General features: G+C 55.7%; 1 protein-coding gene across 1 annotated transcript in view; it reads right to left on the bottom strand.

Moving 5' to 3' along the window:
* ADAM33 (ADAM metallopeptidase domain 33) overlaps positions 1–5385 on the bottom strand; it is a 34690-nt gene extending 29305 nt beyond the window's left edge. The window contains exons 1-2 of the mRNA XM_068402746.1: positions 5274–5385; positions 2793–2875 (exon numbers count right to left, since the gene is read on the bottom strand). Coding sequence (XP_068258847.1) covers positions 2793–2875; positions 5274–5385 — 195 coding nt within the window. The remainder of the gene's footprint in view (positions 1–2792; positions 2876–5273) is intronic.
* Positions 5386–12685: the final 7300 nt, after the last annotated feature.

Genomic DNA, 12685 nt, shown 5'->3' with positions numbered 1-12685 from the left:
ATGAAGGGGACAGCCCCGTCCCACCCCCCCAGGACAGACAGACACTGGCTGCTCCAGGGACCCAGCAGGCCATGCCGTGGTGTGAGGGGAAGCGGTGGGTGGAAGGATGCTCCATCATGTAAACGTGCGTTCCTGTACATGGACGGGGTGCCAGGAGAGACCCAGAGGGAGGTCGAGGGGCTTTTCTGCCTGGGTGCTCCTCAGCCCTCATGATTCATAGACTCACAGAATGGTTTGGGTTGGAAGGGACCTTAAAGACCATCTCGTTCCAACCCCCTGCCACAGGCAGGGACACCTTCCACCAGACCAGCTTGCTCCCAGCCCCGTCCAACCTGGCCTTGAACACTGCCAGGGTGGGGACAGCCACAGCTTCTCTGGGCAACCTGGGCCAGGGTCTCACCACCCTCATCATAAAACATTTCTTCCTTACGTCCAATCTAAACCAACCCCAAGCTGGTGGTGACAAGGGAGCTGTTTGCAATCAGGGTCCCCACAACCTCCTCCCTGGCCTCTCCGAAATCACTTCCATGTGTGCTGGGAGCCGGGAGCCCGCGGGGAGCTCAGCCCCGAACAATAGGAGAGAGGAGGGTGTAGAGGGGGGAGGCAGGGTCCGCCCCCCCCAGCGCTGTGCCAGCCCGCACACAACGGGACCGCGGGGCCACCACCACCACCATCCTCCTCCTCTTCCCACTGGCCTGACCTCGCTCCTCTGGGAGGAGGGACAGGAGACACGGTGATGTTCCCCGGTGATGTGATGCCCCCCGGGACTGTGGCATGGGCCACCCCACAGCATCCCACCCGCTGCGCAGAGGAGCAGCCCCCAGGGAAGGCATGGAGGAACCTTAGGACCATCACCACGCTTGGACCCATCATTTCACACTTGAACCCATCACTTCATGCTTGGACCCATCATTTCACACTTGAACCCATCATTTCCATGCTCGGACGTTGCCTCCTCGCAGACCCCCGCCCAAAAGCCAGCTGTGCCCTGCCAAACAGAGCGGGCTGGCGGCGATCACGGAGCCATGGTTATTTCCAGGATCTTTGCTGGAGGGCAGGAAGAGACGAGGCGGGGATGGGGGCGGACTAAATTGATCCTAAAAATACACACGCCAGCAGCACCAGGGCAAAAAGGGCCGGTCTGGGGCTCTGTCCGCACGCAGGGAGCCCACGGACCCCTGCCCCATCCTTTGCCTGGTTGCCACCGTCCTTCCCCCACGAAGCCTCCCCACTCCCGGCTGCGATCACCCTCCCTCTCCCCTCCTTCCTCACCCTCTGAGGAACAGGAGCCTCCTTGTTTCAGGCTGGCTGGAGCCCGCGGAGGCAGCGCAGATGCCAGGAAACACACCGAGACCTGCCCAGTCACCCTGTCCCCGGCCGGTGGCCACCCCAGCCCCACCAGTGACCCCCAAGCCCCCCACACGCCTGCGGTTTGCACCTACCCAGCACAATTTTGGGCAGGGGGCTGTTACCGACAGTATAAATAAACCTCCCGCTGCCACGTGTTCCACATCTCCATGCCCTCCAACCTAAACATAGATCGATCCGGGGCTGCCAGGGAGGGAGGGGACATTTCTGCAGGCTGACCAGTGTCCCTAACGCGATGGGCTATTTCGGCTACTGGAGAACCACAACTACCAGCAGCAGCATCCAGCACCTCGGAGGAGGCAAGGCAGCAAAGCCCCTCTCTGCTTTCGCTGCTGGGAAGTATCTCCTGCCTGGAGTGAGGAGGTCTCACTTGGAGACATCTCAGGTGGCTTCCAAGCTGCATCCTCAGCCCCTGCTCCAAGGAGATGCCACCAGAGAAGGTCACTTTGCAGCACTGCGTCTTGTCAGCAGCAAATCTGCTCAGCCCAAAACACAACAGTTTCCCGCATCGGTGCTTGTTGTGTTGGGAACCGATGTGACCTGCCCCGAAGGAGACCACAGCCCCCAAGACCCTCCCAGCTGCTGGGTATGAGGACCAGCTGCTGCAGCCGATGGGCAGCTGCAGAGCCGGTTGACCCCAGAGCCGGGCAAGGCACCAAACCCAGGCAGGGGTCACCACAAGCACCTCATAAAGTGGATCTGGAGATGGTGGCAGGGAGGATGTGACAGGCCAGCAGAGCAGCCCTGGGAAGAGATGTCCTCTCCTCCCCGCAACCCGTGTCCAGCTTCTCCGCAGTCTTCCCAAGGTCATCGCTCTTAAACCCTGCAGCACTTTCCCTGTAGCTGACACTGCTGCTCTAGGACAAGAGGACACAGCCTCAAGCTTGGCCAGGGGAGGTTCAGGTTGGACATTAGGAAGCATTTCTTCTCAGAAAGGGTCATTAGCCATTGGAAGGGGCTGCCCAGGGAGGTGGTGGAGTCACCATCTCTGGAGGGGTTTAAGAAAAGCCTGGACATGGCACTTAGTGCCCTGGTCTAGTTGCCATGGTGGTGTCAGGGCAATGGTTGGACTCGATGAGCCCAGAGGGCTCTTCCAACCTGATTAATTCTGTGATTCTGTCCATCCCAGACAAACCATCAGCCTGACAAATTACCTCCATCTCCTCTCTCCAAACTTCCCAGCTCCTTTCCACTCACCCTATAGCTCTTGTCCATCCTTACCGCCCAATAATTAAGACCACATTTAATTAACTCGCTGTTGCTTCCTCTGATACACCCTGAACAGGGTGATGGGTCCTGTAAACTCAACATCCTGCTCATGGCACCTGCAAACTCGACATCTCCATCCAAGTCCCACCATGAAGACCTCTGGGAGCAGGACCTGCCCGTGCGGCACAGGGGAGAGGAACCATCTCTGTCCTTACCTGTTCATCCAGGCTGATGGCTCGTCTCGTACGGCCCCCGAGGAGCCAGTGTGGGGTGACCCGCTCTCCATGGGACAGTGGCCCTGGGGAAGAGAAGACCTGGTGAGCACACAAACGGACTATGGAAGCCCCTGAGAGAGGAAGCTCCTCTGCAGCCACAGCAAGAGAGAAATGGGGGGAAGACACAGAGCTGGGGGCTCTGGCCAACACTCAGGGCCACCTCGGGGGTGTTTCTGGGGGATGGACACCAGCATGAAGCCAAAGCCCCCTCCCCAGGCCAGCACCCTCATCGCTGCCCCAGCCTCTCTCCTGGAGTCCTCCCAGGAGCATCGCTGCCCACCCAGCTCCCAAACCCATGGTCTAAATCCCCTGAAACCCATCCTGGAGAAGCAGCCAGCACATGGGTGACACCACCCTGGCCATCACCAACCAGCCCGGAGCACCCCAGCCCAGGGTGAGGGCAAGGGCTGCGCAGGCAGCAGCGCATCCTCCCCCCAAAACAGCTTTATTTTTGGCTTTATCCTTTACCGATGACTTAAGCCTGGACAACAACCCCAATAAAACCTGAAGATGCTGCGGAGGGAGGATGAGGTCTAGCAAAAAAGTCACGGGCTGGACCGCGCTGCCAAGCCAAATGTTGTCAGTGAAAGCTTGGATCTAACAACCGTCCCTAGCAAAGTTATTTACTAAGGGAGTGGAATAACAGGGCTGAGGGGTTTATAATTTTATATGTTTGGTTTGGTTCCCCGTGCGATGGTCTGGGGGGGATTGGCTTGAGGGAAGATGAAGATATTGAAAAGAAACAAACAAACCAAAAAAAAAAATGGAGTTATTGGTTGGGAGCTGCAGATGGAGTGTTTAACGTGGTCGAGCCGCCCAGCCCGGCCACGTCTCTCCCCGCAGGCCCCGGGACGCGCCCGGCGCTATCGCACGGCGGCATTTAATCAGCTTTGATTATATATAGCGTGTAATCAGATTCCAGGAATAACTGCAGATAAGGGGGTGGCACAAGCCCAGTTGCCTTCTCCTCACCCCCTCCAAAAGCGTGAGCGCTGCCCTCCAACCCCCCCAGCCATAAATAAGCCTCTTTTTCTGGTGGGGAAACTGAGGCACGGCCACGAGGCGATGTGTGTTCAGCCACGAGGGGTGGGCAGCTCCGGCGGGGTTTGCTGCCTTCCCATTTCAGAGAAAAGGGAAAAAAAAACACCTTATTTTTTTCTTCGCTGGCCGCTGCGGAGGGAGAAGGGCAGAGAGCCGCTGCCTCTCCCAGCTCCCTGCAAAGCCCCGTCTTTCTCCCACGCTGTCTGGGGAGCGGACGGGACGCGAGGGGCAGCCGTTCTGCGGGGATTACGGGGCTGGGCTTCGGGCCACGTCGTAAAAACCTCTTGGTTATTCTATTAAGCTGCTCGCTGTTTTGACTCCAGCTTTTGCTGGGAAGCGGAGAGACTCAGAGCATGAGAGAGAGCCTTAAAAATTAAGTCAAATAAACCCAAATGTAGCGCAGAGGGGGTTTCCCACCCCCCCATTCTTTTTTTTCCTGGAAAACACGCTCATTCCCAGCCCTTTATGGGAACGCTGGTGTTTGGCGTTGGGGATGTTTGCAGCGTTGGGGATGTGCAGCCTCGCGTTTGGGGGATGCCCGAGCCCAAAGATGAGCCCCGCAGCGCCCAGGCTCCAGCCAGAGCGGGCAGCTTGCCCGTCTGCTTGTCCTCTCCTCTCCTCTTTAATCCAAACAGAGGGTTCTGGCTCCCACCACCCTCCCCGCTCCTCTCCCAGCTGCACGGGTCGCTCTCGGAGCTGCCGGAAAACTTCTTTTCGGCAGCGGCAAAGAGCCCAGCAAAGCTCGAAAGTAAAAAAAATACAATAATAAAAATCATGCTTTGAGGGGAGAAACATCAGCCCCAGGTTCTTGGTGGGGTCGGGGAAGGAATTAGGGGCTGGAGAAGAGAGATGAGGCTGAACCCAACCTGGCAACCTCCCCCTTCGGTCTGAAAAGGGATCGAAACCTCTGGGGAAAATAATGTATTTCCTCAACAAGCGAAAAAGCCAAGTTTCACCCCAAAACATGCGTCGGCAGCACGAGCTACCGCCAGCCCCTTTCAAGGTGCCACCACCTAGAGCCAGGGCGGTTGCGGGGACCCAAGGGGGAGGTGAGGTGGGGACCCAAGGGGGAGGTGAGGGGGGGACCCAAGGGGGAGGTGAGGGGGGTCCCCACTGTTCAGGGGGTGCGGAGCTGACCCCAGCCCCTCGCTCGGGGCAAGGGGGGGTGTCTGCTCCAGCCCTCCCAGCCCATATAGAGTCATGGCGCAGAGTCCCGGCCCGGGGCAGCGCTGGGGGGGCCCCGCCGAGAGGGGGGATTTGGGGGGCGCATCCCCAGCGGGGCGGTGGGGCCGAGGGGAGGGAGCGCTGCCCACAGCCCCCCCCCCCCCCATCCCAATCCCCATCCATCCCCCCTGTCACCCCGGGGTGCTCCCCCCTTACCTGGCGGTCCGGCGGCCCCCCCCGGCCCGGGGAGCAGCAGGAGCCCCCCCAGCAGGAGGACGCGGCTCCCCCAGGCCGCAGCCGCCCGGCCGCGGGGGCCCGGCCCGGCCATGCCGCCGCTCCCCGGGGCTCTCACCGCCTCAGCTCGCCCTGCCCGGCTCTGCCTTCCCCTCTTATGCTCTCGGCTCCCCTCCCCTCCGCCCGGCTTCCCCCCCCCAACACCCCCGGTGCCATTCACTCGCCCCCTTTTCCCCGGCGCCCGGCTGGATGCTGGGCTGGGCGGAGGGAGGGAGGGATGGAGGGATGGAGGGGGGCGGTTATTGTTCGCCGTTATTTATTGCTGTGTTTCTTGGCCCGGGCGGGCCGCTTAATGAAAACCAGAGCGCAGGAGAAGGCTGCTCCCAGGCTCACCCCCCTCTTCCCCGCCCAGGCATCCCGCTTCACCCCCTTCCTCCGGGAGGAGAAGCAAGGGGGCACCGGGGGGTTCCCTGCACCGGGAGAGGGGGGAAAAGGCAGTTAAATAACCCCATCCATCCCCTCCAGGGCGAGAGACGCCTCTGAGACCCTCAATACACTCCACAGTTGTTGTTTTTATGACTAATATTAATATATTAATATGTGCTGGAGCACCTCTGCTATGGAGACAGGCTGAGAGAGCTGGGGCTGTTCAGCCTGGAGTAGAGAAGGCTCCGGGGAGACCTTCTAGCACCTTCCAGTGCCTGAAGGGGCTACAGGAAAGCTGGAGAGGGGCTTTTTACAAGGGCATGGAGTGACAGGATGAGGGGGAACGGTTTTAAACTGAAAGAGGAGAGATTGAGATGAGATAGTGGGAAGAAATTCTTTGCTGTGAGGGTGGTCAGACCCTGTCCCAGGTTGCCCAGAGAAGCTGTGGCTGCCCCCTCCCTGGCAGTGTTCAAGGCCAGGTTGGATGGGACTTGGAGCAACCTGGTCTGGTGGAAGGTGTCCCTGCCTATGGCAGGGGGGTTGGGACTGGATGGTCTTCAAGGTCCCTTCCAACCCAAACCATTTTATGACTCTGATGTTTTTCTAGCAGGAGGTGGGTGGGTGCCAGCACCCAGCACCATGAAAGCAGCGGGTGGCACAGCCACCGCCCTGCACACCCCTTCCTGCACACACCCCCCACCCGTGCTCTGCTACCACCCTTTTTAGTCCTTTCCTGGTGCCACCCAACTCTCCTCCTAAGTTCAGGGCAAGGACTCATCAATAGTTATTGAAGCCCTAATAACAACATCGATTAACGCTACTAATTAAAGCTTTGTGGATTATTTTACTCTAAAAATGGGGACAGCTGCAGGACGCCCTTACCCGAAGCGCTCTAGGGCCCTCTGGGTGCGCCTGCCCAAGGTGACATTTGGGGAGAGGAAGGGACAGGGGACTTTTTGGGGGTTTCCCAGCACAAAGGGCAAATGGAAATAGCACAGCCCCAGCAGCAGCAGCACGGTCAGAGCCCTCCTGGCATTCAAACACATTGAGGTCCTCTTAACAGGGTCCTCAGATGCAACCAGCAGATGCAAACATCTGGACCACATTAGCAAGCCTCCCCCAACTCAGCAGCACCTTCAAGGCCCCATTAGCCTCAGCCCCAGCATTTTTCAGGTGGGTTAACGCCATTTATCAACACCTCACTCTCACCACAAGCTCTCCCAAGCATCTTCCACCCTTTCTGGATCAAGCTCTGCAGAGGACCAGGAAGGACTCTGTTGATGGTCTCCTCACCAGGGAGGGGTCCCATCACCTCCACGAGAGGACAATGGCTGCAAAAAGCAAAGTCACTCCAAAGAATAAACCTGTGCAAGTGTGGTGAGAAACAGAGGGCATCGCTGTCCCGTCTTGGATCCAGGCAGCTCGGTGGAAGCTCAGCAGAGCAGCTGTAGATCAGCAGCCTGGCACACAACCACGAGAGGTTCAAACGCACAACAGGGCTTTCAGCCATCAGGAAGCCAGCAGCAGCAAGGTCCAGAGGGACGAGGTCTTTCCAAGAAAGGGCAGTGGGTGGCCAGGACTGCCGCGGAGGGGTGAGCCAGGGGCCGGGAGGGACCGTAAGCCAGAGGAAAGCCTGGGCAGCCGACAGGCTCCAGTCCTCCCCCAGCAGCCCATCAATCCCAGCGTAGCTTCACCGTTATGTGACATTTTTCCTCATTCCTCCACTTTCTCAACCAGTACAAACTACTGGAAGTGGCAGTCTCGGGGCCAGGTGAAGGCAGAAGTCTCTCTGCTTCCCACTGGCACAGGGAACGTGAGCGTAGCCATTGGCTGTGGAGAAGAACGTGGCCCTACACGGGGCTGGGGATCGCAACGGCTGGTGGTTACCCAGAGCAGCTTATAAAAGGCCTTTTTGTGCAAAGGAACAGGCGTTCTTCCCCCTGTCTACAGCCTCAACCACTTGATATCTCTGCTGACAAATGCCTACAGAAGCTGTGGCACCCGACCACGGTGTGCAGCTGGGTCACGCAGGCTGGCAGCTGGGGCCGAGCCCGGGGATTTCTGCACCCCGGCGTAAGCCAAGAGCAGCACGTGTGGAGCAGGGGCGGGGGATCGCTCACAACCGTGGAATTAAGGACAAGGGAGAGCCCTCTGGTATCTATTTTCATTGTGCTCCTGTCCTCCCAGGCACTCGTTCTTAAGAGTCATGAAGGAGGCAACCAGCACACTGAGCACACAGGCACAGGAGGTGCGCTCAGGAAGATCCCGGGCACCCACACGTTGGGTCTTCCACCACTGTGTCAGCACAGCCTTCACAGAATCACGGCATGGTTTGGGTTGGAAGGGACCTTAAAGGTCATCTGGTTCCAACCCCCCTGCCATGGGCAGGGACACCTTCCACCAGACCAGGTTGCTCCAAGCCCCATCCAACCTGGCCTTGAACACTGCCAGGGAGGGGGCAGCCACAGCTTCTCTGGGCAACCTGGGCCAGGCTCTCACCATCCTCACAGCAAACAATTTCTTCCTCAGATCTCATCTCAATCTCCCCTCTTGCAGTTTAAAACCGTTCCCCCTCGTCCTGTCACTCCATGCCCTTGTAAAAAGCCCCTCTCCTGCTTTCCTGTAGCCCCTTCAGGTACTGGAAGGTGCTAGAAGGTCTCCCCGGAGCCTTCTCTACTCCAGGCTGAACAGCCCCAGCTCTCTCAGCCTGTCTCCACAGCAGAGGGGCTCCAGCCCTCTGAGCATCTTCGTGGCCTCCTCTGGACTCGCTCCAACAACTCCGTGCCCTTCTTATGTTGGGCCCCCAGAGCTGGACGCAGCACTGCAGGGGGGGTCTCCCGAGAGCGGAGCAGAGGGGCAGAATCCCCTCCCTCGCCCTGCTGGCCACGCTGCTGGGGATGCAGCCCAGGACACGGGTGGCTTTCTGGGCTGCCAGCGCACGGTGCCGGCTCATGGTGAGCTTCTCATCACCCATCACCCCCAAGTCCTTCTCCTCAGGGCTGCTCCCAATCCATTCTCCGCCCAGCCTGTGTTTGTGCTTGGGATTGCCCCGACCCACATGCAGGAGCCCGTTATGGGTCCTTCTGCAACGGACAAGGACAGTTGTGACAAGGTAAAATAGCTCTATGCCGTTCGTAAAAACTTTTGCCCTGACAGACCAAAAAAAAAAGTCACCTTAAGACCAAATTTCACATAATCTTCTATCAAAATGACTATTGAATCTGTACATGATGCCACAGGAACTCAACTCCTCGTGCACAGGCATTCAGGAGGCCACAGAACGTAGCTGGCACGCTACGTCCTCCAGATCCCACCACTGAGTCTCAGAAACCAAGAGACTTACCCCTCTCCAGAGGAAGGTCAGGGCTGGCTGCTCAGCAGATGACTCAAGACTTGGCCAAGGCCAGCAGAAAGCCCCCAACGGTGGAGTGATTCATGGGACATACCGAATGGAGCTCGGGTAGGGGAGCCAGCACAGCTTGGGGAAAATGAGCTGGAGTCTCTCCTTTCTTTTGCATCATGAAGACAAGTTTGAAGTAGCTTCTGATAAAGCTAGAGAGAGACAGGGCTGCACCGCATGGGTACATGAATAAAATTAGATTGTATTAAAAAAAACCCCCAAACTTCTCCCCTATCAAGACCTCTCACAACTGTCCTCATCACCCTGGAATTTGAGTGCCTTCCAGAGGAGTATTAATCAACATGGCTTTCATTTGTCATGCGGAGGTCAGTCACCCTCCCGCAGGGTCTCATTTGGCTGGGAGAATTCAGTTTATCTGCTGATGTAGGGAGAAAAATATTAATAAAAGTTTGACTTTCAAACCTTGCTCGTGTGAAAGAACCGTGTCTTCTCCATTTACAGCTGAATTCCTTCCCCAAGCCTACGACGAGCACGTCCAATGACTTCACGTTACACTTTTAAGCTTCACAGAAGTACAGCCACCCAGCTGGCTGATGAATAAAGGCAGCAGAAAGGAAGCAATATATTAAGATGTTCTTTACTGGATTAAAGGTTGATCTGGACTAATGAACAGCCAGCCAGGAAGGAGTTCCTTCATTAGGGTGTTGTTTCAGGAAAAGTGAATTATAACCCAGGATGCTCTCACGGAGAAGAGGAAGCGATTAGCTTACCTGCCTTCGCACGGGGCAAATCTTCTTCTTCAGTCTCCTCCTCTTCAAAGTCATTCAATTGCGTTCTCCTGCAGGCACAACCACTCACAAATTTACCCCCAACAAGGGCAGGCAGCAGAAGTCCTGCAAGGAAGTGGTCCTCCAAGAGCAAACCACTCTGGACCAGGCCATATCTAGACAGATGTACAGTTAACACGACTCTATTCTGCAGGGAACCTCCATTTCCAAGGAAGTCATAGAAACATAAAATCACAGACTGGTTTGAGTTGGAAGGGACCCGAAAGACCATCTAGTTCCAAACCCCCTGCCACAGGCAGGGACACCTTCCACTAGACCAGGTTGCTCCAAGTCCCATCCAGCCTGGCCTTGAACACTGCCAGGGAGGGGGCAGCCACAGCTTCTCTGGGCAACCTGGGACAGGGTCTCACCACCCTCACAGCAAAGAATTTCTTCCTCAGATCTCATCTCAGTCTCCCCTCTTGCAGTTTAAAACCGTTCCCCCTCGTCCTGTCACTCCATGCCCTTGTAAAAAGTCCCTCTCCCACTTTCCTGTAGCCCCTTCAGGCACTGGAAGGTGCTAGAAGGTCTCCCCGGAGCCTTCTCTTCTCCAGGCTGAACAGCCCCAGCTCTCTCAGCCTGTCTCCACAGCAGAGGGGCTCCAGCCCTCTGAGCACCTTCGTGTCCCTCCTCTGGACTCATTCCAACAGTCACGCACTTCAACTTCTCTTCTACATCATCCTTACAACCAGTTTCCATGGCGGTCTTTCGAGTTATCAGTGATGAGAGAACGTGTCCCAAACAACATCCACTCAAGCCCCATCACCGCCTGATGCGGCGGACCTCTAACCTGAGAATGGTTCTCCACAGAAAGGACTCCAAAAACATCCACCAAGAACCACAGGACTTATGATGTTATTGTAAAAGGTCCGTCAGGATGGAATTTACAGCACAAAAGGTAGAACTAGTGGAAATGGTAGTGAAAGGCGAAACGGAAGGTGCTCCTGAAGGGCAAACAATCACAGAATCAATCAGGTTGGAAGAGCCCTCTGGGATCATCGAGTCCAACCATTGCCCTGACACCACCATGGCAACTAGACCATGGCACTAAGGGCCATGTCCAGGCTTTTCTTAAACACATCCAGAGATGGTGACTCCACCACCTCCCTGGGCAGCCCCTTCCAATGGCTAATGACCCTTGCTGAGAAGAAATGCTTCCTAATGTCCAACCTGACCCTCCCCTGGTGAAGCTTGAGGCTGTGTCCTCTTGTCCTATCGCTAGTTGCCTGGCAGAAGAGGCCGACTCCCACTCTGCTACAACCTCCCTTCAGGTAGTTGTAGACTGCACTAAGGTCACCTCTGAGCCTCCTCTTCTCTAGGCTAAACAAGCTGCTTATTTTAAAATAAGGAATCTTTATTTTTATATAAAGTGACTTCTTACACCTCTCTTCTTTGCCGTTCCCTTGCCTTGTTCACCTCACCTGCCCATCCATCACACTTCCCACCTCAAGTTCAGTTTGCAGACAGCACATCTACAGGCAGCCCAAAGCCAAAGACCATCCTATCTACTTGGCGATGCTCAAGTTTCTAGAGACAGCTCAACAGACAGCTGAGCTGCCCCTTCCCAGTTTGGGAGCTCGCAGATACCATAGCTGGCCTTTTGGTGAGACTCAAACACGCATTTGGCATCTACACAATAACCATCGTGCGGGCTGGGCATGGCAAATGCTGATCAAAGAACATTTCTGATTAACTAACAACAAAATCCTGCTCCATAGGGTTAAAAAACCCCTAGTTCTGCCTTCTTTTAACATCCAAAAATTTGCAGAACTTACCCTAAAAGTCTTTGTATAGCAGTGGATTAAGAAGAGATGACTCCACTCTGGAATCAACACAAGACAAGCACAATTTCCTGGGTTTTTGGACAGAAGTTTTTGCGTGTTGGAACCAATGACTCCAAATGTCAACAGTCTCCTTCCATACAACTATAAACACTGGATGCTTTGCACCCAGCACGAGCTTTATCTGCCCTGATGACAACAAGGAATGGTAGTGGAATGCGTGTGAGTCAGCTTCACTAGCAACCCCTCATGAAGAAATCAGGAGAAGGATGGATGGTAACGCTGTTGGAGTACAGGGCTGAGGAGGAGACCTGCCTCCTTTAAACCTGGCCACAGAGGACCTCATTTTCAGAAGTTCTGAGAAGTTGCAGCTCACAGAATCAATCAGGTCAGAAGAGACCTCTGGGATCATCGAGTCCAACCATTGCCCTGACACCACCATGGCAACTAGACCAGGGCACTAAGTGCCATGTCCAGACTTAAACACCTCCAGAGATGGTGACTCCACCACCTCCCTGGGCAGCCCCTTCCAATGGCTAATGACCTTTTCTTCATTACATCCCAACGTGAACTCCAGGGATAACTGGCAGAGCTGGACCGTAGCCACCACTGGAGGATGGCTCAGCCAAGAGGCAAAACAAGAAGTTCTATGAAAGTCTTAGTGAACACAAGAGGTCAAAACCTCTGAGTGGTGCCTCACCCTCTGCAGAACTGGGTGTACCGTTACAGCTGTTCCTTGAACTGAGTCGCTGTGAACATCTTAAGCACAGAAAATAGGAAACCAGTGTTCGTCCCCACGTAGTCTTCCTCAGATGTCTTTTCCTGTTTATACATCATACGATCTCTATCGTGACAAGCAACGAAACTGAGACTTCAGGCTTCTATCACCAAGAACCACAGTCTTTGTATTTCATCTTTTGCCACTGTGATGACAGTTAAGTGTACAACCAAGTATCTTGTCAGCATGCGAGCATCTAATGAAGTAATAAGTCCTTAAAT

The sequence above is a fragment of the Nyctibius grandis genome, chromosome 6, assembly GCF_013368605.1.
Source record: "Nyctibius grandis isolate bNycGra1 chromosome 6, bNycGra1.pri, whole genome shotgun sequence".
NCBI classification, from domain to species: Eukaryota; Metazoa; Chordata; class Aves; order Nyctibiiformes; family Nyctibiidae; genus Nyctibius; species Nyctibius grandis.
This window is presented reverse-complemented; position numbering and strand designations above follow the sequence as displayed.